At 34.9% G+C, this 27,089-nt stretch overlaps 1 protein-coding gene across 2 annotated transcripts in view; it reads left to right on the forward strand.

The window, feature by feature from the left end:
* Nucleotides 1-27,089, forward strand: part of Smr (nuclear receptor corepressor smrter) — a 389,247-nt gene that overhangs the window by 260,684 nt on the left and 101,474 nt on the right. For both annotated transcript variants that reach the window (XM_081768606.1, XM_081768607.1), the window contains exon 11: nt 25,511-25,614. In XM_081768606.1, the coding sequence (XP_081624732.1) occupies nt 25,511-25,614 (104 nt within the window). The remainder of the gene's footprint in view (nt 1-25,510; nt 25,615-27,089) is intronic.

Below are 27,089 nucleotides of genomic sequence, written 5' to 3' on the forward strand. Positions count from 1 at the left end.
CCGTGTGCGTAGATTTTCTCGGGGTTTTCTCGTTTCCTCCTACTTTCTTCATTCCACCATTTCATTCATTTCTCATCATTAGCGCCTCCTTTAGCCTAGCCGGTATAACGTGAGACGTAAAACTTAGATTTCATTTAATTTTGTTCTGCTTACTGAGTTTTATCGATTTTCTCCATCTCTTTTGGATAACTAACAGATATTAATTCTTTAAAGAATTTAAAGAGGTAACATAAGTGTTTTAGAAATAGGTATATTAGTGCGTACATTTAACAAAAATCCTAAGTGTAGAACTAGATTGTTATCCGAAAGTATTATTTTAAAGTTTGTTAATTAGATGCTTCTGTATTGTTCACGTATCACGTCTACTGGAACTTTTTCAGAGTATACGGACTAAATATCAGTAATGAAAGCCAACGCATAGAAAAAAATACTCATATTCTGAGTAATTTTAATGGAAAAGTACTACTGCATCTGTGGAAAAAAATCAAACGATATATTTGTTCATGTGCTTCATACAAACTATATTTCCTTTTACAAGTTGACCTTTTCTTTAATATCAGATATTTGAAAAAAACTAGGAAATCATAAGTTACTTCTGAAAAACATTAATCTTTCAAAAAAATTAGCAAAACCGGTAAGAACGTCATACATATCAATCAACAGGAAATAAACTACCAAGCAGCAATAGCTATAAAACTTGTTGCTTTCGTCTTATCATGATTAAAATCATTACGAGAGAAAGTCACACATCGTTCTAGACTTATTTAATGAATTAACTGCAATTATTTTTCACAACTGATAAAAAATTTTGATTTTAATACACCTTATAAAATAAATATTATTTACAAAATTCTGCCTTCTGTGAAGATCTTTGAAAAGCTACTTCCTTTTTTGCAGTGACATTATATTACAATGAATTACAATGTGCAATCATAGCGCAGTCAAATTAATAAAAAGTAAGGAAGAAATTAGTAACAAGCTGAAAATTGATATAGATGTTGGAAATGATGTTCTAAGCAACATACTACAAGTCCCCTGCAATCCCACCCGATCTTCGCCCGCCATTTTCGAAAATGGAACCTGGAAGTGTCAAATGAACAATACCCACATAAAATAGCAATATCTTCGTTATCCTTGGATTGTGGTGGATTGTATATAATTATTGTTATCCTTCAAGTAGAAATATGTAGAATGGGAAGATGTATGCGCATAGGAAATACAAATTCAGAACCCAATTATCTTCTTATTGTAACGTCCCTTCACACTTTACTCAAGCTTAGGACTGATTATAAATCAGTTGTTTCTACAAAACTAGAAACAGTTTTTCCATTCGCGTGTTTAAAAGTTGCGAAGACATCTTATAACTTCTCGTCTGTATATGGTAATGATAAAACAATTCAAATCCTTTTTATCGTCGTCTTCTTTTGGGGGAAGGAGTTGTTAAATTCCTTGTCATTATTTTGTTTCATTTAGTTCATAACTTTACTGTGGATAGAAGTACTGCATGGCACGTAAAAAATCTGAAAAAGTTCTTCAGTGGTGTGAAGTCTACTGCGCTATACATATTCTGTTAAATATGACTCAGTTCTTCTGATCCTCATCCTCCCTATGCGTCGTCGAATGTCTCGTTTTACTCTTGCCCAATAAAATTCAATCATTGATGTATGTGTTGTATTGTCATTCGAATCAACAAAATTAATGCTGATTTACTGTATCATGCTGGTATCCTAAAGCAGATATATCTGCTATATCCTCTCCAGCAATCTGTTTTTATAATTGTGACGGGTAAGACATTATTTGATATAGCGTTTTCTAAAGTTGCGGCATTTCTTGCTTACACCAACCCATAAAAGTTCTTCTAGTTTGTTGGTCGATTCCTCCAACAACTCATTTGGTGCACATTATACGGCCTGTGTTATATTTCCGTTTGCCAAACACGCTCCTGTCCACTTCAACTTTGTGGCCCTTACCTCCAATTTTGGCACTGGTTTCTATTAGCCGCATTGCAAGGAGCTCTCTAAATTCATTTAACAGTTTTGAAATTGTATTTTGATTGAGACCCGTTTCACTTGTAACTACCGAGGCAGGGTATCGCAGAAACCACCCAAGTAGAACGTCAAAAAACAAGTCAAGTTTTACTTTGTTATCGAAAACAGAGTTCCATGTCGAATAGAAGATTTCTTGCTACAGTTCCTATCTGTAGCTGAGTTCTTTACCTATTTAAAAAAAAGTATTGTAGATTGGTTACTATTATAATTCTAAATTTGAGTTTTCTATCGAAAAATTAAATAAATACAGTGGTACATATATTAAAAATATTGACAAATATGTTATATTCAAAAAGAAAATACAGCAGATTTCTTAAAGTAGTGGTGTTTTTACATTTATCTTTTGTTACTTTTTATAGTCACACATTTTTAAAGGAAAATGAACTTAGTACGTATATAAAGACCAGTATATATTGTGTACATAAATTTTGCAATTTTCCAAACATCATGTTTAGATTTCATTAAAAAAAAAAAAAAAAAAACTGATGTATCTTCTGTTCATAACTAAAAAGTAAATGCCTATTATGAACGTGTCATCCATAGCAAATGCTAATGCACAATATGAGTCTAAAAAATTTTCGATATTAAAGAGATTACCATTTAACAGTACAAGATAATTTGTAATATTCTACATGAAAATCGAACTCTTCATTATTTATGACGTTACGGAAAATATACTGTATAATTCATATTTCTTCGCATTGACAAACTTCCATAAATACTCAAAGGGCCGCGATGGCTCAGTAATAGTGTTCACCTCTAGTGCTTGAGGTCCTGGGTTCGATTCCAACCCACTCCAAGTGAACTTTGTGGTGGACAAACCCCGTGTGCGTGGGGTTCTCCACTTTCCTCACACTTTCTTCATTCTACCATTCATTCATTTATCATCATCAGCGTCTCCTTTAGCCTAGCAGGCATAACCGTGGAACGTAAAACTCAAAGATTTCATTTCATTTTATTTTTTCCATAAATACTCATATATGCTAAGAGACCTAAAATAGCTTACTATTCCCATTTTTACAAATATTACTATTGCCTCCGCATGTACCACAGAACTTCAAAGCTTGAACCAGATGACATTGCAAAAGAAATTGTTTCAGTCAATAAGTGGCGATAGTTCTACGTAGCCCTGTAATGCTTTTAAAGGTGTCCATGTTGACTGACCTGTAAACTAGTTGACAACTGATTAAAATGTGTATCCTTGAAATGAGATCGTGTAAGTCTTACCGCCTAGGGGTTCGAGCTGATAACTGTGACAACTGAGGGAGGAGAGTCACGTAGCATCTCACGTGGGGAAAATCAAGTATGACTAATTAGTCAGGTGGAACGATCTCCACGAAAGAAGCAAATCTTCTGATGAAAATCACGATAACAGATGTGTACTCTTGAATTGAGTTTTACCCATCAATTGTGTGCTCAGACTTTTGACAATGACAATGTATATGATATACAACATTGCCTTTAATGACCAATCATCCCTCGAAAGGAAAATTAACTCGTTCAGACGGCACAAATGCACCCATCACGTGTAGCAGTAGAAGAAAAGTGAGCACTCGGGAGAACGTCATACTGCCTTTTGCAGTTCAAATGAGCGGACGACGAGCGTTTAGTATAAACGAAATTGGCATGATCATTGGAGCCCACAAATTCGGTTATTCAATATGTGAGATTCCTCGTAAATTCCAGATCTCATAATCTGTAGTGTGAAGCTTAGAGGTGAAATGGAAACTAGAGGAAATGATAAAACCACACTTAATTAGGAAAGTCATGAATGCTGTCTCATAGTGACAGATCATGTCTCAGACGGGTATGAAACTACAGTGGCAAGCGACAGGGCTTCGGTCAGCATCTGGGAGTGATGCCAGTACACGTACTGTTCCTCGCTAGATGTTAGGACTGGGTTCAATGGGCGAACTGCAGCCCATAAACCAAAGACCGCACAAGTGAACGAAAGCTCCGATTAACACGACGCAAATGCACAGTGGGGCAGTGGAAGAGCAACATGTGGAGTGACGAATCACGGTGTATATATATATATATATATATATATATATATATATATATATATATATAATATAGTGGCAGTTCGACGGACGTGTGTGGACATGGCACATGCCAGGTAAGCGCTACTTACTGCGGAACATTATTCACACTGAAATTTCTCGGTGGTGTTAGTCAGTTTCTCATGAGTTAGACTAAAACTTCATGATGTTGATGCTAGCAACAATGAATGCCAACACCTATGTAACAATCCGACACAATTCTGCGCTTTCTGATCTTTGGCAACTGTCCGGTAGAGGGCCGTGTGGTTTTAACATACCAATACCAGCATCCATATAGCTCACACGATCACAGAGCAGTTTGAGGAAATTAAGTTGCATATTCTTGGTTGTCCGGCCCAAAACCTCTACCTCGACCCCATTTAACACCTTTGGGATTAATTGGAGCACCGGTTGAGGATCGATCGCAACACCTCAAAATCCCACAACCACTGTTTGCCATTTTGCAGGAAGAGTGGAAGACAATACCAGCCGAAGTCTATTGCCACTTTGTAATAAGTCTTCCTGGAAGGGTTCATACCAATTCACTATGAAATAGATACTATATTGCTGAAGACTGGCCACAGAATTGACGACAAAGAGATTATCTGAACTGCGACATTTCAGCATATGGAAATAAAGAGCCTCAATGAGCTTTCGAAATGCAAGACTTCTGCGCTACTTTCCTTTTGTTGTTTTAGTTTCGAGCTCTGGGATAAAGAGTTCATAAATGATACATCTGCATAGTTATTTTATAGCATTGGTCCAGAAATATTCTTCTGCTACTCTCTCTCTCTTGTTTTTGTAAAGAAAAGTTGTCTTCGGTTTACAATAAATATAGAAACAAGAAAGGATAAACACAAATTCTTGTTTCTTGACGGCATTACAAATTCAGCACTTAATGAAAAAGCTCCACGTGGACAAATTGAAAACCAGATACTATCTTATGCACTCTGTTAAGTGACAAAATTAGTACTTTAAACTCTACTCTATTTGACGTCTCTTTATCATGTTATATACAAAAATTATTTAGTGTGGTTATTTCATTCCCAGTTAAAACAGTAAAATAAATAAATAATTTCCATTTCCATAGCTGTCAAAAATGCTATACAAAGCTCATAAATTGTGATACAAATTTAAATTTGTTTCGCAAATTGCTACGCAAAAAGGAATATCTAAAGAAACCACTGATATACTGTATGTATGGATCAATTAATATATTAGTTTGTGGAACACCGGTTTCGGTTATATAGTACATGATTGCATGTTGACTTCTAAGATTTACATACCGGCACAGAATTGAATTCCTCTCACTTCTTATGGCTATCTAAATAGATTCTTCATTTACATTGACAATACGATCTGAATAATTAGATCGGTATATCCGGGACACGTTGCTATAGGAGGAAGGCCTTTTGACAGGTTGAGATGGTGATGTAAGGATAATGTAAAATAGGATCTGAGAATAGTGAGTAATAATAATTCTAACGGGCATAGCGAAGGATTCACTGTGGCCTTTAGTTTCAGCGAGTTCTTTAACCTTTCGGAAGTATTGACGATAACTTCGTCCGTGGTGAATTGTTATGCTTTTTGATAAATTACTTAAAAGTGTGGTATAACTATTGCTTCACACTTGTTACATTAAGTTTAAATGATGTACTAAATCACATTATGCGTACTTTTTCTTTTTTAAACACAGTCGGTGTATGTGCAAGTTTACCACATAGTTCCCAAAATATTTGAATAGAATGTGTTATATAACCGTGTATATAAAGTTTTTTGAACCTACAATAATCGGATATGGAGGAATTAATGAGAATGAGGTTTCTTAGTTTTTGAAATATTTATAATTTGATATTCTGTTTTGTTCCAAATTGCGACAGAAACTTAGAAGAGAAAAGAAGAAAGAAAAAAATGAAGGGAAAGAACGGTGTAGTGTTTATTCTGCTATGTAAATTAATGTGTGAGCTGGAAGTAATAATAATAATAATAATAATAATAATAATAATATAAAGAAAACTGGGTCCAAGAGTATTAAGCCATGGAGTGAATGAATGTGTGAGCACAATCTTGAATTCTTAGTGCAATAAGTAAAAGCAATTCTTTGGACAGCCAATAAGGAATTAATAATTCTGCGGTATTCTAAGAATATTTGCATTTGGCTCTAGTGTCGGTATTGTTCTTTATTTTATATATAACAATACATCTTGTATGCAACGATTTATTACAACGTAAAATAATTGTTTTTGCATCGAACAGAGTGTATATTCATATGTCAGCTTTTTTTCATATCTTCTGTGTTCATTCACTTTCAAACCTTTATATTCTAAAACTTCTTTATATTTGATTTAACATTTCCTTCAATATGTTTTTGTTTGAATCGACTTCATTTTGAGTTGCTAAAGTGATATTTCTTCGAATATGGTTCCACCAGAATAGCAATTGAAAGACTGCCAAGAACTGGCTAGGAATCGTTAGAGTATTAAGTTTCTTTTTATAACAATGGTAGCGTAATATAAATATTAAGTAAAGAAATGATTGTAGATTGTTTAAAAAGTTACGTCAAACATTGAATTGTTGCTGAAAGCTATTCACCATTATCAAGACTTCAGGAAGCATAAGGAACGGGGGGGGGGGGGGAGAACTTAATAGATTGTAAAAAGTTCTTCATTAATTCACTTGAGTCAGCAGATCCCTATAACCCTGATGACCATACCAAGATACTTTTATAGGATGAGCAAACTTACTAGACTGGAAGAACATATTTAGGGTGCCAAAAACAATAATATGAACATCGGATCTTTCTGAACACGTGAAAGATACAAAGCATAAAATAAAATGAATCAAAAAATAATCATTCATAGATCCATTGGTCTTCTTCGCAGCTTTTTTGTGGTACATTCAGAACTTTCGAAAGCGTTTTTCTTTCATCCTTGTATTCGTAACTCAGATTTTTCAGTTCCTTCTCGGATAGTCTTTCAGTTGTATGTTCCCGATGATATGGATCTTTTGATTTCATTATCAGAATGCATCTTAGAAATCGATCCGCACTGCTTGGTTTCTGCTTTACTCTATTTTTATTATCCATACTTACACAGCGTACGTTGTTCTTAGTATGAATTGAGTGTTTCCACTGTCCTAGGTATCTTCCGATCGTATGACAAATATTTCTTATTTTGTTAAAAATGTTCTTTAGCACAATTTCGTAATAATGTCCTTTCTCATTCGTTTCTGAACGCACGTATTTGAAAGTTTCTGCTGTTTCACATTGTTTTTTCATAGTTTTATATAATTGCGTTGTTAGTGTGGTTTCTTGAAATGATAAAATTATTATATGATAAAATTGTTAATATAAAGAAGGGAAGTGAAAAATATTCTTGAGTATAGAGGTAAGAAAATCGAAATTAATTAAAATGTAGTCGGCAGTAAAAGAACTGATTATTTGAAACAATAGCACAGACTGAACTAATACTCACCTATAATACGTCCTGGGATACAGATGAAAATGTTAATTAATCTTTAAAAAAAGTGTACTTGATGATTTCTGGGTACAGACTGAAACTTGCTGAAACAAAATACTTTCATATTTTCTGCTGATTCTGTTCTGCTTAGGAAATTTGGCTATATGATAAATTACTGCATTGAATTTAAAAAAAAAAAAAAAAAAAAAAAAAAAAAAAAATCAGAGAACACAAAATGAAACAACTAATGGCCCTTAATACAATTCAAGGTCTGGACGAGCATTGTGCTATACTGCAAACATACATACATATATAATTTCACCTAAGAATTATGGCAATAAGGTACATTGTTTCCCCATACGTTTACTGCTTTCTGTTGCAGGAACATTCGTCCACCTTTTCCCCTAGTAAGAAGTATAATTATGTTTCCTTCGTTGCAATTTTTATAATGAAAAACAATGCGGCCACTTTTTCATCCTGTTCCTGTAGTGTACAGTAGATTTTTTTTTTTCGTTCTTTATACCAACAGCCATATGACTGCAGACATAAATCCAAGCAGCCTGTATTAGAGTTGAAATAGTATTAACGTAACAATATATTGTTGCAAGTCCTTAATACTTAATTGTCCGTAGTAACAATAACAATTGTAGATGACTTATTCCACAATTGATTTTGAAGTCAACTCAAGATTAGTATTAAGTACAAAACAGTGTATTTGTTTTAGACTCAAAATACTGTTACAACGATTTGCAATTTTCGTAATAATGTGCCTAAAGAAATTCTGACGTATGAGCGGAGCGGAAATAAGGAATAATGTATGACTAGCATCAAATCTATTTCAAACAATATTGACAGTTCTTTTATCTGCCGGATTCAAATACACAGTTACATATCGTCCAAGGAACTTGAATCATTTCAGCGTTCAAAATTAACGAAATTGAAATTATTTCAATATTTAAAAATATACAATGAAATCCCTCTCAACAATCACATCGTTTTATCGACCACCTTTTATCAGAACTGAATTTCACTGGAACAGAATAACCGTTCCATAAGAACAATGCATTAGAACTTCCTTTGTGCGGGCCACACTTTCTTCCAATCAGTAACCACCGAGTTCTGTCAAAATAAAATAATTAACCTCTTTACGAGGACTGCTTTAATACAAATGTGTGTTTCATCAGGTGTGATACTTGTTGTGTAACAAGCGGCACCCAAGTAATATTACCAACCTGAGCTAATGGAGCAGTCTCGAGACATCGTAAAAGTATTCGGTGCGGGTTTGGACGAAGAGGCGTGCTTTTATGAAAGCATATACCTGCCGATGCAGTACCTCTAGCCGATATCTCGAAACAACCACCTACACATTTCACAGGAGAGCTTCTTTGTGGTCAAATTTAAATGCTTCAGTGAACATACAGTTTTATTACAAACGATCCTCCCGATTACAAACATGAACAAATCTTGCTTAACAACACTCAAACATGTGAAGATGGTATCAGTGGAAACGGAAACTCAAAAATTTGCAGTAGCCGATAAAGCTGTCACATAATTGTGAAGACAGGAAAGAGTTTTGTAGATTTTCACGTCTGCTAGTCTGTGCAATGTAATTTTAGAAGAGTTTAGTGAAGATGGTACTCGTACATTAGTGGGCACAGTATCAGTAAGTGGTATTCTGAATTTAAAGCAAATGGATGTACCAGTAAGCGAAAGTCAACAACCAGTCATCCACCAGTAAGCGAGGAAACTGTAGAGCATGTGAGAGAGTTTCGTACGAAGTCCACAGAAATCCACTATTGCTGAATAGCATCTTCTACTACTGAAATATGATGCCAGTCGGTTGGTTAATGGAATTGGTTAACAAATATATTTTCCTTTTTTTAAATTTATGAAATGTCTAAACTATCGACCTATGTTAGGATACTTATCGTTACATTTCCGAAGAAAATATCAAGCATCAAGGAGGCTTAGCGCTTAGTAGTTCTGTCTTCCATCTTGGCTGATACATGAACTATTTTCAGTCAAAAAATCTTACAAAAGAAATAATTAAAATACACTGAATGTTTCCGGTACTGATTGACTCGATCCTTTATATAGGAGAAGCAGTAAACAATATCGATCGTAAAATTAATAGAGAATAATAAATAATTCCTTAAATTGCATAGATTTAACGTACCATAGAGAGAGAGAGAGAGATGATTAAGTTTGTCACAACAGTTTATAGGAAATCAACACGAACACTCCATACACCTATAGGAAGTCAGCACAATTTTCTCACCAAATAAAATGGATGAATGAATTTCTTCATTGGGAATAAAGGTCTGCATGGGCTTAGACCGTAAAATTTTAAATACACAACCATATTTCTCGGGCCTTTTCGGGCCTAACTACAAATATACTATGCAGCGATATTCATCGGACCGTTCTTTTTGGAGAACGTTTAAAGCACATCTAAATTTGTAACTTGAGACACTTACACTAAAAATCTGATTATCATTGTGCAATTGAGAGTAAAGCTAACTGTGTAGTGGAGAAAAAAATAAATAAACATGCTTAGTTTATCGGTGAGTGAAAGCTTGAGGAGCCAGAGCATGACTGGTATTCCATTCTTTTTCTTCACAGCAATCGAAAATGACTGTTTTGAGAACTATCTGAGTGAGTTCAGTTCGGTACATATCCATTTGCATAAGAATTTGCTCACATTGACATTTTGTTTTAAATATTTGAAGTATTCATGTTTCCACTTTATATAAACGAAATGAAATGTGTAGTTTAATGTCCCACGATTATGCACCGAGGCTAAGCGAGACATTATTTATGTAAATTACCATTTTCTTCAGAAAATTCATATAGTTAGTAAGTGTAAACGATAATCTTTATTTCGTCATTCTCTCTGAATAATGTAAGCTTTTGAACTGCAAAATCAAACCTCTGATTGTTGTAAATAAAAATATAATTTTGCATTAATTATTTAAGTTTATGTAATTCGTGCTTATTTTGAGCTTATTTGATTGTTACACGAGCTCTAAAATTATAAATATGCGGACCAGGCCGGGCCCGGACTAAAAGTTCCGGCCCGTGCAGACCTCTAATTGGGCTGAACAGGCTAGGTTATTCAAAAAGTGAAATCAGGGAAAGGTAAATAGCTATAATTCTAACACGTTAGGATATTAGCACACAGTAGATTGAAGATCTATAAAAGTGGAAATTATTAGATCAAAATGTTACATAGATAGATTTGGTGATATATATTCTTAAACACTTTCATCCAAATTAAAGAAAATTGTTCAAAGCTACAACTTGAAAACATCAATACGGAGAAAACTTTAACTGGTTTAATAATCAAGAAACTTATTCAGGATGTGCGAAGGTAGCAGTTTCTATATGTGTATCAGACTAAAGATCAGATTAGAGACTCCATTGAAGAAAAATAGCCCATGTCAAGTTTATCAAGCCATATATTTAAACAGAAATTCAGCATAATTGATACTTACATAAATTCTCGTCTCAGATCGAAAGAAACATAATTGAATTGTTTCTTATAAGCATTGAAAATCCAGACCTCAGCTGCTAAACGAAATCCAAACAAAATACATGCAAAACATCATAAAAGAAATAACATCATAATTGGTTGTTTATTCCCGTACTACAGACAAATTACAATCAAACAGAGACAAATTTGTAGCCTGTACCCATATTATAATAAGAATTGTTGATGTGAATTTTCAGAAGAGATTTTCACATAAAATTCGGAGCCTCCATTTCTTATCAGACTACGTAGTTTCTAAATTCTGTCACCCATCCTTACTAAGTGTTTCTTAGAAGCCTACAGGTAGCCGAAATTATTAGCAGCAATAATGGTTTGAGCACTAGTAGGTTAGTAAACTTCCTTTATGTATATGTGTTATATTTGCACACGATTCCTAACTCATGTTACGATGCAACAGCTGTACTAATTTTATTCTAGCTTTCTGTAAGTTGTGTAACTGCAGAAAATTAAAGCCGAGCTTCTTATTTCCCTGGGTTTTATGTTTCCTCTTCTGGGGTAATTGACTGTGCAAAAGTAATATATTTTATTTTTGGGTAAGGTGAACGCAAGTGTGAAAAAAGCAATAAGTTAATAAGTAAGCCATATTCTGTTTTAAAGCAGGGAAAAGGTGAAATCACCCAGGGCTAGGTCAGGGCAATATGGGCTGCTCTTGTTCCCAGTGTAAACGCTGAATACACTTTTGTGCTGAATGAGGTCTCGCATTATCAGCCAAAAGAATCAGTCACACTGCGGCAAAGGAGACTCAAGACATTTTTGTGTGATGGCATCCTACAACTTGAGGAGAGCCCCAATATCTTTCAGCATTCATGGTTTCTTCTGTTTCAAACAATAGATCAGCAGCACACCTGATACGTCTCAGAATACGGCGCACAAAACTTTCCTGGACTGAACAATCACTTGGAACTTCTTCTTTCGTGTAGCAGATGCATGCTTTCATTCCATGGATGCCTGTTTCCGTGATGGAGTGAACCAATATAATATTCCTTGATGCCTGTTAACAACATGACAACAAATATTGTTATACGGCTCTCGGATAATGCCCGTGACACCTATTTTACACACTCTTTCCTGTGCTTAAAGATATTAACTATAATGTTCAGCATAGCACCATATGATAGTCCCAGTTAAGCTGATATTAAGTGTAATGTTTTTCTGTCTACACGAATACACTCATCCACAAGATCATAGTTCATGTCAGTGGTTGAAGTACTGGGTCTACTGCTATGTCTAGGGTTGTCATTAACAATATTTGATCGCCTTTCTGTGGAAACTTGACACCATTTCGCTACATGCTGCCTTGAAATCGAAGCCTTCTTATGAATCTACCATGAATATCAACAGATGTAGTGTTTGAGGTGCATAAAAACTGCACCGCTGATCTACTTTTGATCAATTTTCTAGACGAGTCACCATTTTAAATGTCCGCTTCTCGGGTATACATGGTCAGAATCCGAAGTCCTCCAACCTGCAACAATACAAACAGGTTATTAATCTAACTAAATTTTCATTAAGTTACAGTAAATAACATAAAATTTACATGCATTGTTGCCTTTTTTTTTTTCGTTCAGTGGCTCCGCGTAGCGTAGTCGCTAACGCTCTCGCCTTCGGTGCGAATAGTCCCAGGTTCGATTCCCGGTGGGGTCAATCCTGAATGAGGCTTTCCTGGGTTTTCCTCATTCACACCAGGCAAATGCCGGGGTGGTACCTAACGAATAGATCCCAGGCCGCTTCCTTCTTTCCTTCCCTTTCCCCGGACAGTGTGCTCGCCGAGGGACGTCACCCCTCATACCTGACGGGCTAACATGGCCATTGATGCCGAAAACCCAGAAATCTAAATCCTAATAGTTTTTTTTTTTTTTAAATCACTTCTCGTATATGGAGTTATACAGGGTGGCCCAAAAGTAGGTATATAGTCCCGTACTGATCAGCTCACTGTATTTTATATCATTTCTTATTTTTATCAAACAGGTAGACCTAGTTTCTTTATTATTTATTTTTATCGTCTTTTTACTTATAACTTAAGCCCGGAACAGCTGAAGCAAATAAATCCATAAACTAGAATGTTATACTTGATCAATGCAAGGGTATATACCTACTTTTGGGCCACCCTGTATGTTGGGGGAGAAAACCAAATTTTTAAGGTATGAGGTTTACTTTTATAATAATAAAAATCAACTAATAGAACGGAAATTAAACGAATTGAATTTTACCTATTTTCCTTTGTTAGTGGTTATTTTGATGCTTTTTTCTTTCTTTTTTTTTTTTTTTTTTTTTTTTGGTAAATATTAACATCGTACATCATAAAAGAAATTAATATTTTAAGAAATTTGTATTTCACAAAAATACGTTTAAATAAATAACTACGAAAATAAAAAGAGTATAATAATATTTTTATTTGAGCGAACTAAAACAAACAGTTAATATAAATAAAATAAGTTGATTAGATTCTGATGACTGTGCTTGTAAGTTTGCAGTTTCCTATATTTTTGGTATTGCAGTATGTATATTACAGGTTCAACTCAGCTACATATAGGATCAGTAATAATAATTATTAGGTGTTTTCCGAGTTCTTATAAAAGGCAAGTTCATTAGCAGATTGGTATGCAAATGAGTCCTTGCCATCGAAAATTAAATGGTAACGTAATCTATGGCAAAGTAAATTCGGAAATTCATTTAGGATGTGAAGAAGAGTAGTTAATGTAAATGGGTAAGAGGAACGTTGAAGGAGGTGGGGTGACGAGCAGAACATGGGGGGAAGGGAGATGAATGAAGCGAATTCATTAAAAGTTAGTCTTTTAAATCATAATCAAGAGTTTGATCAATTTTTGTGTATTTAAATTTTTAACCATTTATAAATTAAACTATGAAAAGTCTTTTTCTTCTTGCTGATGCTTTTTGTTCACTTTCCATTTCGTGAATTATTCGCTTTTTGCTGTGATTGTCTTTGCTGAAGGAAAGGAGAAAGCTCTGTTAAAAAAAAAAAAAAAAAAAAAAAAAGCAAAAATGTGGTTACTTCTGCTTTGATCTTCTGTATCTCTGCTTCTGTCGTGTGTTGTTAATAACTTCATATTATTACTTTATTGCTGTGCATGAGATTACAAAAAGAAATGGATTTCCGTGAAATGTAAAATAGAAGATGCATTTCAATTCAGTTATAATTCAGATGATTTACACGGTAAGTACCACCTTTAATTTGAAGAAAGACAAAATGAATGTATACCTAATTATGCATTGCGGATTATAATGCAGTATATTTCTCTCTCTCTCTCTTGCAAGGGAAGTAGATACTCGTTTATACCGTTCTGATGTTTTAAAATAAATGTGTACTGTTCTCTTTCATGTGTGCATGTGTCTGTGTCGATATATTGGCAGTGGCATAACGTACTTCCATTATCATGGGAGGGTTTTATGTTCAGTTCCAGGTACCAACAATTCTAATGTGTGCGAGTCCTTTGTGACTTCGCATAAATAGGTCTAGATTTCCCATATGCCTCATAGGCCTTGGTCGAAAATAGAACTTTTGTAAGACGTGGAACTTAGTTCGCAGTAGCTTTTATTTGCAAAGAAAATGTTTGATAGGAGTGAAGAAAAGTCTTGTAATCTAAATAAATAAACAAATAAATAAATAAAAATGAATAGATATGCGTTTCATAATTCTGTGTCCTGAGAAAGTGTTTTTCTGATTTCTGTTCGTTCCTTTATATGCAGATGCTGAGACACTAAAGCTCCCAAGTATTATTTCACTTCATTTGTAATCTTCAAGAGCGTCTTCGATATTTGTCAATAAAGAGCTCCAGGTCTGAAGTACTTGAGTACTGTTTTTCGAATGCCAATAGAACAAGGAAGGATTTTTTTTTTTTTTTTTTTATCGTGAAGAATTTATTCTATTTGTGGTATAAGAACCTTTTTAAGGCAAGAAAATGAATTCTCACATGTTGTTGTTGAAACACAAATAGTTATTGCTCTTTAAAATCTTACTCTCTCTTGTTGGTTAAAATATTTACTTGTTACAACTGTTGTACAATGAAGTTGTTACAACTTCAACTTCCAATTCGAAAGCTTGCTTATTGTAGCCTAGGAGATTCAATAGTGGTAGTACTTCGAAACTATTCAAAACTGTTTCAGACTGTGGCAACAAGCAATCGAGGGATTTCAAATACTCTTCATTATACCGTGCAAATTTCTCTTCAGTTTCTAACATTGCGTCATCGAATGTCCCATTAAAAATTTGCTTGAGGTGAATTGCTTCATCTTGAGTCGCACTTAGAGATTCTTCAACATCAAAATCTTTTAAAAGACTGAAGAATCTTCCGATTTCGCTTTAACAGAGGAAACTCAGGATCTGATACTTTAGTACAATTTTCTGTAATTCATCTTTGACTGTTGTAGGCATATTGTCAAATCCAGACTTGTCTTTTCCGCTCCAAAACTGAAGAAAAGGCATCACAACTTGACTGCTTCTGAAGTGCATTTCTCTGTCTTGTAATGCAATGTTAGCTGGCTCAAAGGTTGATAGGATTTGTAATATTAGAACGGTAATAAAACTTAATTGTAGTTTGCAACACTTTCTTTCAAGTCTTGTAGCCTCAATAGATAATTAAGTATTTACATGATCTAATTCCGCTTGAAAAAAATAAAAATAATAATAAAAAGAGAACAGATACTGTATCATTAAAATTCTGTTAAATAGCTTTCACTGTTTCCAAGTGTCCAATTTATTGTTGATCCATCAACCTCTTAAGTTTTTGGCCTTTGCTCATCTATGATGATCGATTAAAAAAAAAAAAAAAAAAAAATACAGCAGCTTGGCTAATTCAAAATACTCTTTCACATTGGGGATCGCTGAATAAGTATAAATTGTTCATGATTACAACAATGAATATAAGAGACTAGTTTTTAAGTTCTTTTGTAATTGTTTTTGAACACTTCCCGTACATTTTGTCATCTTACTAGCACCGTCGTAACACTAACAAGTTATTTCTTCTTTTCGAAATCCTGCTTTGGAAAGAGCTTCAAAGCCTTTTTCTAGTATGCCTTTAGATAATAAGTCCGATAATTGAAAAAGACACAATAAATGTTCATGAACCTTTTTTTCCTTTCAAATCTCACAATCACAGACATATTTTTCATACCAGAGGAGTCTCGTGTTTCATCTGCTTTCAAGCAAAGAAACCTGTGATTCACTTTCATCATATTGTATGACTATAAACTTTAGTTTCGAATGTTTTTCCATTGTGTACTTGAACAATGCAGTAAGAAGTCCAGTAGAGCTTAATTCATGAAGATTTAATTCTTGCAGATCTTTGAGTCCACACCCTCAATCCCCAGGATATCGTAGCTCATTTACTGCGAGAAAGTACACTACCTCAGCTACACACTTAACATAGTACCTGTTTCATATTATCAGTCCTAGAATTATATTAAAATCTTTGCCCCGCATTGTCTTAATTTGAGTTCTTCCCAAATTTAAATTGGTTCTGTATGGCTTTTAGAGGAAGAATGCATTATCAAATCCTTTCCCCTGCTCCAGTGGCGACTATTGCAATAACTTCTCATAGTAAAATCTGATCCCATAGACTATTCCTTAAAAACTTCCGACAGGGATAACAGAATTCTTCGTCCCTTAAAACGGAATATTCTAACGAAAGCTTTGTATGATACCCTTAGACTTTGGTAACTACTTTTTTTTTTTTTTTTTTTTTTCGAACTTTGTTTTGAAGTACTCACGTAGATTGGGCTGAGCAGGTGTTCGTCCCTAAGATCCATCGCTTGTGCAATGAAATTCGAGGTTGAAGCTTTTGCATTTAATAACTTGTTCTGAATATTATCTACTAAATCTTCAACGCCATATACAGAGCGGCCCAAATCTAGTTATACCCCAGATAGTACGAATACTTGCGGCAAATTTTTGCTTCGTTTAGTGGAGCAAACAATCTGAAAGTTTGCGAAGGCAAAATTTCTTAATATTTATTAAAAACTTTCATTATGATCTGCAAATTTTCGCTGATTTATAAAAATAAATTCACCACTGCAATTAATTTGCATCTTTTTTTAAATATAGCGTCGAAAGTTTGCCGTCGCAAACAGTTTGCAACTCTGTAAAAAACTTGTTTCGAAAAACTTGCTGAAAGCAAATATGTGATGATATTACCGAGTGCGCGCGCATCGTACCCAGAATTCACTGCGCTACATCAACTGTGACAAAACAAGCCGGAAGTGAGAATCGAGAAAAAACAATACATCAGAGGACTCCAGAATAAACTCACTGGTCTCTTATCAAATGTTTTTATTGACCCAGGCAGCCTGACGTTATTTTGTGAAAGTGTGTGAGAGTAAGTACAGGGATATGATCGTTGAGTAAGTAGATAAATTGCGATATCCTTTGTCTGTGCGTTTATCGTTCGCAAGTTTCTTATCTTTGGCAAGTAGCTAAAGATGTTTAATGCTTGCCACTAAGAAAAGACGGATCCACATTATAAAAAATGTTGATGTTTCATAAAGTTAGGTTTCACTTTATAAATTTGCAGCAAACATTACCTGATACATTTGCAGCAAACATGATCTTGTGATCGTGAAAACACTTTCTGTAATGTTGCTGCAAACCTTTTAATATTTTCACCAAATTTATCAGCTCATTTTCGGATATTTTGTCAAAGAAAATTTGCACAAAATATTTGCAGCAAAGTCCTGGTAAACTTTCTTGCTGTGCAGTCGCAAACATTTCGTTTGTATTGGCAGATGTTTTCATTTTCTGAGGCAACTTTGCTGCAAACTCAGCCAGCGTCAACTTCGTTATTTGCATTGAACTTTCGGCAAATTTTCTCATTTGAAAAGGCAAGTTTTTTGCAAACATTTTAGTTTGCCTTTGCAAATTTTTAAACATTTTGAAAAAGTTTTCTGTGCTATCTGGGACATCTCTGCATTTTTTTGTAGTATAACATTCTAGCTAATGGGTTTATTTGCTTCTGCTGTTTCGAGCTTAAGGTATAAGTAAGAAGACATTAAGAACAAATAATAAAGAAACTAATTCTACCTGATGGATAACAATAAGAAATAACATAAAATGCAATGAGTCGATCAGTACGGTACTTATACCTACTTTTGGGCCACCCTGTATTTTACTGTAACTGTTCATGTTGGTCACTTGTGAATCAATGGTTTTCTCGACCAACGACTGCAATACACACCACCACTTTAAATTCTCAGTAATTTATTGTTTTGTAATGACACTCGCACGTCAGATGAGCAATATAAACTTGTACATCTTGACAGTGGTGCCCCCCCCCCCCTCATGTCCATGACGCACCCCCCTCAATTGTCTATCTGTAGGTGTTCTTTCATGAAAAAAAAAACTTTGCGATTAATTTTTTGCACCCCCTCAAACATATTTATATATATTTTTACCTCCCCCCAATATTTCAATGACGCAGTTTGCGTGATAGCGCCCTTCCTTGTAGGCACCCCTGCATCTTGAGAATCTGAAAGATTATTCTTTGAATAAGCTTACTTTGTTGTAAATTAATGACTTTCTACATTAATTCATTAGCTTATAGTGAATATTATTTTTTGGTTTAAAAGTTAGGGGAAAAACACGTCATTAGTCTAAGCATGAATCCAAGTATTGTTTTAAGAGTAGTTGTGAAACCCGTATTTTCTTTATTAGTATGATCGCCCTTACCAAAAATATTTTTTAAATGTTCAGTGTAACTATTGAGATTCAAAAAGACAGTTGAACAAAAGATATGATAATTTAACTCAAAATATATATACTGTTCTGATGTAATATATATACACAAGAATTTATTCTAAATGTTTTTGTCGGTCAAATCATACCTAGCGTAAATATCAATTAACATTGAGATTAGATTAAAAGTCGTTCTTCTGTTTGGTCTTTTTATGGCCCCACTCCCCCTGTTACTTCAACTTTTGCCCTATTTGAGCCCCGGAGTGAGAAAAACTAGTACCGATCGACGTATGATATCTCGGAACTACTAAACCTGATATAAAACATAAACCAATTTGTGTTGATCTCTCATTTGGGAAGCACTATTAAATTTTTTGGCGACATGACCCACTGTGGGCTTTGTCTCAGACATATTGTGTTGTAATGTAGGCTAAGTAATGTAAAACAATTAGTTTTGGTATACAAAAAAAAAAAAAAAAAATGCTGCGCCCCTCCAAAAAATGTCTGGTCCTCCTCTTGCCTCCCAAGAAATTAAGGCTGGTATCGTCGCTAATAAAGATCCTCCAGAAAGAAGAATACACTACTATATACAAACTTCCACAAAATCAAATTAGAACTTCATACTTACAGAATTTAAAAGCAAAGAAAAATATAAAATAATTAACGAAACTCGATTTTGTTCTGGCGGTTAATTGTCCCGAAAGAAAATCACACTTTAAGACAAGATGTAAATAATAAGTGTTACTTGTCGTTTAACGAATATCCGCATCCGCGCAGATCTCTACATATTACTAAATAGTATTTGATATCATCATCATAGTCATCATAGATATTCTGCCATTATTGGCAGACCACTTGCTGCAACTGAGAAACTTCCGTGCTCCACGGTCGTCGGCCTCTTCGTTTTCAGGTACGATTTCTCTGTTCGATGTCGTCCATTAATTGTAGTCTCCTTCGCCCTCTCCCTCTCTTTCCTGCCACCATACTCTGACACGTCCATCATGATACAATTTCTTCTTAGCCAATGCCCCAAACAGTTTCTCTTATATATAAAATCGTTCTTTTCTCCCCCACCATTTCTAACACCCTGTCATTCGTTTACAACTTGACCCAGATAATTCTCAATTCTTCTCCACACCCACATTTCGTCAGTTTCCAGTCGTTTTTAATCATTTTTGCGTAATGCCCATGTATCTGTCTAATACAGCACAATACTCCATATAAAGCATTTTATGAGTGTTTTCTCAACTCTTTATTCAAGGTTCCACAAAAGTTTTTTTTTTTCTCCTAAAAGCTTCTTTTGCCATTCCTGTCTGTGCTCTTACTTCACGTTCGCAATTCATATCATTTCTAATAATATTACCTAGGTATCGAAAACTAGTCACTTGTTGTATTTTCTCTCCTCCTTCTTCTATATTTGTATAATAATAATAATAATAATAATAATAATAATAATAATAATAATAATAATAATAATAATAATAATTATTATTATTATTATTATTATTATTATTATTATTATTATTATTATTATTATTATTATTATTATTATTATTATTATTATTATTATTATTATTATTAAATAAAAATCTCAGTTGTGTTTGCGAAGTGTAATTTGTGTATAGAAGTCCAGTGAAAACTAATTTCAATGTGAACATGAGGTTTATGTGTTTACTAACAAACCCGCACGTCCTGCGCAAGCGCAGGACACTTGTCTAAATGATTGAATATGATACAAAATCAAATCGGTGATTTTTATATATCCCTCTCCCCTCCCCATGTTGCGAGGCACGGCATCGAAAGTATCGTTGTTCATTTCAGCGACCCCAAAAACTATAGATTCGATACTAATATCGGTCATTTTTAAATCTCTTCCCCTCCTTTCAAATGTATCTCCCCCTCCCTTAAGTTACACGTCAACGTGATATGACAAAAACCATTTTAGCTTCGACCCTCATCTAGGTTGATGAAAATTTGATCGACATCGGTCAGGTGGTTGAAAATTTGATTATCTTCTCTTCTCCGTCCCCTACGTTGCATCGTCAAAGTTAAATGATAAAAATTACCCCAGGCCCGAATGTCATGTATGTTGAAAATTTGATTTTTTTTTTTACATACATGTTTCCCTTCCCCTCCCCTACATTGTGCCGTCAAAGTAAAATGATGGAAGCATCCCAGGTCCGAACATGATCTATATTGCAAGTTTGATCGAGATCGGTCGAGTGGTTCAATTCAAGTTTTTATTCATTTTCATTTATTTACCCTGCTCCCCTCCCGTCCCATAAGTTCTACCATCAAAATGAAATAATAATAATAATAAACTTCCCAGGTTCGAACTTTATGTATGTTGAAAATTTGAGATCGATCGGGTGGTTCAAGAACTATTTACTTATGAACATGATCACTTTTATTTTTATATTTATTGATTTTTGTATACTTCCCCCTCTTCCCCATCCCCTATGTTGTTCGCTTAATGTGCAATGGTAAAATTCACTCCAGACACGAACGTCATCTATGTTGAAAATTTGATTAAGATTAATAGTTTGGTTCAAGAGTTATTAAGTTTATTTTTTTATAAATCTCCCCCCTCCCCCTCCCCTAAGTTCAACCGTCAAAGTGAATAGCTAAAAACACTCCCAGGCCAGAACTGCATCTACGTCAAAAAGTTGATCGAGAACGGTCGGGTGGTTCAAGAGATTAAGAGTCAGAAACATAGTCACTTTCAATTTGGATCTGAAGTTTTTTTGTTCACAGACACCGCTATTAATATATAGATGTCAGTGTTTCACGCTAATAATGTATGTAAAAACAATACTGTTCATTGTAATGCCACGCGTCATAAGTATTCAAGTAAAGTGATAAATAGTGTTTTAACTATTTGTGTGTAATACTTCTATAAACAATGCAGTGATCCTATGTAGTTGAACAGGCGAAGACGCATACCTGCTATGCAAGGTCTTGGTTTCTTTGCTTGATGGGAGGAATATGAGATTTCGGATCTTACGTTAAAGAATAAGACCTGTTTTATAAAACCTTGCTACTAAAAGGAAGAAGCTTCAAGCAAACAAACGAGTGTACTAATACAGAAAATGTATTCATAGGTGTTATTGATCGTTAATAAAATTTAATTAACGTTGAGTTGTTACTACTATGTCAGTATAAATAACAAACATTTTATTCAGATTGAAATTATTTTATTTTCTACAAACAACCATGAGCGAAAAAAATAAAACGAAAACAAGGACATTCTATCTTTTCAATCATCGTACGTTATTGATGTAATTACTGTAAGTGTAAATGATATTTCTTCTGTGTAACTAGTATTATTGACTGCAAATAAATAATACCGTTTCCAGGTTCGTTGAAAATGCGTGCATTTCTGTTGGCTGTTGTTCAATAAACCAAACAATAATAATATTAGATGTTGTTATAGTTTTAGAAAGTTATGGTAAGAAACGAAAAAGAGCTTATTACACACCTTGTAAAATCTTTCTTCTTGCACTTGTGGAGATCTAAGTACAGCACATTAAATAGGAGTGCAAAATGCTTTAAAAGAACAAAGGATATGCGCGTATTGTTGCATCCTTGCATTTATCTAAAATAGGTATAAGGTTATGAAAATCAGATGTTCACTTTATTGTATTTATTACTAGGTGAAATGCCCGTTCTTTGTATGGGGAGAATAGGTATATGGGGAATTATTTGAGGAATTATCTGAATTTCCTTCCCCTTAGAATATTTATTTCAGTAAAAGTTTAATGACAGAAGATATTCTACTTTGGAGATAAATAGTGAAACACCCTATCCCCACAAAACAAGCCTCTAATCAAATTGATATGATCAGAAAGATCAGCTTGAAGTGTATAGTATCTATCTTCCAAAATTCATTTCAATCAGATCAGACGTTTTTCCGACCCCGAAAACTATGAATTCGACACAAATTTAAGTAATTTTGACAATTTTTACCTCTCCTCGCATCCTCACCCTCACGCCACTGGGAGCACCAGTATTCATTTCAGTGACCGCGAAAACCATGGATTGCAGTCGTTTTACATTATTTTTACATCTCTCTCTCTTCAACTGCCGCCCCTTGAGATGTTTTACTCCCACAGTATTTTTTCCTTATTGAAAGCCATATAACTACCAAGTTCGATTTAAAATTGCTCCAGACGTTGCGGAGTTACATTACAGTACATTAATATACAGTACATTTATACACATACATCCAAATATATATCGATGTGGGAGCAACGTCTTTGGTGCTGTTCCTGTAAATTTCTAATCCAGCTGAGATGTTCGTTCATGCCCAGACTTAGCATTAAATGTCATCGCAATTGTAATCTAATAGCTTATCAACCCAAACTATGGATTCGACACTAATTTGTCATTTTGAGGCATTTTATTTTTCACCCTTTCTCCCCCTCCCCATGCCTATGGGGCTGAAATTGGACTTTAACGCTATCATGAGTGTAATCTAATCTCAGCAACATCGAGAACTGTGGATTCAACACGTAATATCGATCGTTTTCGATTATTTTTATATGTCAACCTTTCCTCACCATCCTAGGGGTGCTAATGGAAATTAAATGTAGTCTTAAATGGTAAAGGGAGTGGTGCTTTTCGATTATTTTTATATGTCAACCTTTCCCCACCATCCTAGGGGTGCTAATGGAAATTAAATGTAGTCTTAAATGGTAAAGGGAGTGGTGCTTTTCGATTATTTTTATATGTCAACCTTTCCCCACCATCCTAGGGGTGCTAATGGAAATTAAATGTAGTCTTAAATGGTAAAGGGAGTGGTGCCAATCAACTTAGGAAGCTCGAAAACTGTGAATTCGATACTAATATTGGTCGTTTTTGATAATTTTTCATGTCGTCATTGCCCCTCACAGGCGTACTAATGGGGCTGAACGTAGACTTAAACGGCATCGCAAGTGTTGCTGTTCATCTCAGCGACCCCAAAAACTATGGATAGTCGTTTTCGATTATTTTATATATTGCCTCCATCCACTCTCCCTAGGTGTGCTAGGAGTCTTACCCCTTCTTGAGGCTGAACTTAAAGATCATTGGAACTGCTATCAATCAACATAGGGACTCAGCTATGGATTCAACACTAATATCGGACATTTTCAATTAGTTTTAAATGTCACAATTTTACCTCCCTCTAAAGACCCAATGGGGGCTGAATTGTCCTCCTCTATCCTCCTCTTTACTGCGTACTTAAACAAAGACATGGTATCTCCAATGTTTAATTACACAGGCCTGCGAAATAAAACTTCGTTTTGCGGCACAAAGAGAAACAGGTGTTCTTGCCAAATGTCGGTCTTTTTTCATATCGCGTAAGGATTTTCTACGATGTTCAGATGAAGTATTTAATAACCTCCTAATTTGTGATAAATATATATTCAGTATCAATATATCCAATTTGTCCAACATCTACTACCAACAACAAAATGTAATGAGAACATTCAGTAGGTATGAAACATTTAAAAGAAGTTTGAAGTTAAATACACGTTATACGAATTATTTGCCCCGTTGTTTAGTTGCAAACATGCGCTTTGTCTTCTTGCGTTTGTGCTCTTTACGTGGGCTATCTTACACTAGCACCAACAGTAATCTGCCATTATGAACAGCTCCCATCTACCCCGATTCGTCATTTCAATCTGTTTAAAGTCTTGATGGAGCTTTTCTCTTTTCTTCACTCAGTGTACCGAAGTTTTAAGGAAGTAGCCAAGATAAGAGAGGAGGATATGTAACTTTACATTCATGTGACATACCAGTGCATGTATTCCTTTTGGAGCATGATTTTCACATTCTTTTCGTATCGATTATGTTTGACATTGTCCAAAAATTGTTTACAAGATCGATAAATGAGTCCCATGCGCGAATCTCCACGTCATTCATTTTATTTTTGAATGTAGAATCCTTTATGAGTGTGCGAATCTGCGGTCATCAAAAATGCCTTTCTTAATCTTTGAATTGAACAAGAGAATGTTTAAACTAGATATTGGAAATAAGGATAATTTTTGTCCAACGCTTTCACAAGTTGTTTTATTATGCCTAACTTAGTGTGTAAAGGAATTAGCAGCTAAGGATGAATTAATTCGGAATGCAACCATCTTCTGATACCAATCAAACTTGACATTTTGTTCACGGTTCTTTTTCGGAGTTTGGCGTTCCACGATTATGCTCCGAGGCTAAGGGAGATAGTGAACGAAATGATGGAATGAAGAAAGTGGGAAGAAACAGCTTTCCGCTGAAACAAACCAACTCACAGAAAGTTGAATCTACAAATTTTGCAGTTACCAGCGATTAAAAGTTTCGGATACATATGTCTTCGAACATCCCATCTTACAATAATCATCGTTTGTCTTTTGTTTGCCTTTCTTTTTTCTTTTTCCAAACAGAACAGACATGTTTTTGTCCTATGGTAATAGAAATTTCATTTTCTAATATTTGTTGATTGTTCCGTTTCTAATAACGAAGTCTATCTGTGTCTGCATTTTACGTTAAATTGTAGGTTCATTCTTCCAATAATGCCAGTGCTGAAGCGGGACGCAAACTCGAATCAATCAGTTAATTCCTAAATTTATTTAGATAATTCCCCAGAGGTTCGGTAAGAAAGACATTCTATGTTATATATTGTTGACGAGCAGCCCAGCTTTTCTATTATCTATGTATTAGAATAGGAAAGCAATGTCTGAATATGTATTCTTTTCTATTTTCAGTGATATTAAACTAGAAAATAAGAAAAAGGAAAGAAGAAAAGAAGACAAGAAAAAGAAGGATGAGATGTATAGTAGTGATGAATATGATACTGTGGATACCCAAGGTAAGTACGCACTTATTTTTTGTAACTTGCTTGAATGATTTTTTGTCCCCTCTTGTTCATCTGTAATAGTTGTAGATTGGTATCCAGAGTTTTTTTTTTTTTTTATCACCGATTCATTTTTCAATGATATACATTATGACGTAGATCGAAATATCGATCGATATATATAATAATAATTGATAGTAATATTGTAATTCTCTGATAAGTTGGCAATTGCTTATCGTGTACAGTTATACTTCGGGAAAGTGGGGGGATGGGGTAGTTGACATGTTTATTTATTTCTGAAATGAAGGTTACATTTAGTACGAGGAGACGTTTTTCTTTCTTGTCCATCTTAGAAAGGAAGCGACAAGTCTTCGTGATTGTAACATCACTCATACACCACTACATTTCCACTAGCTACCTTCTCGTCAAAGAAAATGAAATTACATCTTTGAGTTTTACGTCCCATGGTTCTGTCGTGTAGGCTAAAGGAGACTGTGATAATGAGAATGAATGAAATGGTGGAGTGAAAAAAGTAGGAGGAAATGAAAGAATCCCGAGAAGACGCATGCATAAGGTATTTGTCCACTACAAAACTCACTTGGCGCGAGTGAGGGAACACATGCACCAGAGGTGAACGCTCTCCCAGTGAGCCACCGCGGCTCCCTTGTCGTCAAAAGACCAGAGTATAGTGTACAGCTTTCTCAGTTTTTGTTTCTTCCTTCGTTGAAACTGCGATATCATTATATCTTCCCTTATACAACACATAGGCAGAACGAGTATATAAAGTGGGGCAATATGAGTAGCAACAATCGAAAATTGCAAGCGGAAATCTGTGTGATTTGTCAGAGTGATTCTTGTTAATAAATATTCTGATTGCGGCAAATCATCATACGGGGGAAAACAGATGATTACCAAGGTTCTAAGTCATTTCTTAGTGCCTTTCGAAAGTCCTCAGAGAAACCTCGCTCCATCACTGTTAGTGTTCTGTTCGTCGTTAGCCTGTTAATGGCCACAACATCCTCCTCACTGTCGTCCGACATTGCAGTTTCCGCTGCAACAAACTGCATTCGAGCACAGATATACAAATTCCATCCCATTTCTCGCATTGTTTTTTCCCTAGAAGAGGGGGATTTGTACATGTCATTTTAACAGATGCACAAAAATCAATCGGACTAACGTTAGGGCTTTTGACAGAAATGTCATGAAAGAGAATACCACTAATTTCTGTTTCGTGCTTCATGTCATGATAAAACAGGAGGGAATGAGTCCATGCGGATTTGAACCTGATTCTTATTAGCTCCCTATAAATAGGGATTCCCTCCCCTGTAGATGGTTAGGTAGGCAACATTCACTTCCACTTTTTCGTCCACCTTAAGTATCTCCAACTTCCCTCGTAATAGTTCCTAGAGCCTGTCTATTTCAGGTGTGCCCTCGGAAAATATGCGAAACATACTTCGGCCCCATCTCCGCCAGCCTCTGACGAATGAAAC

This window comes from Thermobia domestica, chromosome 8, assembly GCF_964235325.1.
Source record: "Thermobia domestica chromosome 8, izTheDome1.hap1.1, whole genome shotgun sequence".
Classification (NCBI taxonomy): Eukaryota; Metazoa; Arthropoda; class Insecta; order Zygentoma; family Lepismatidae; genus Thermobia; species Thermobia domestica.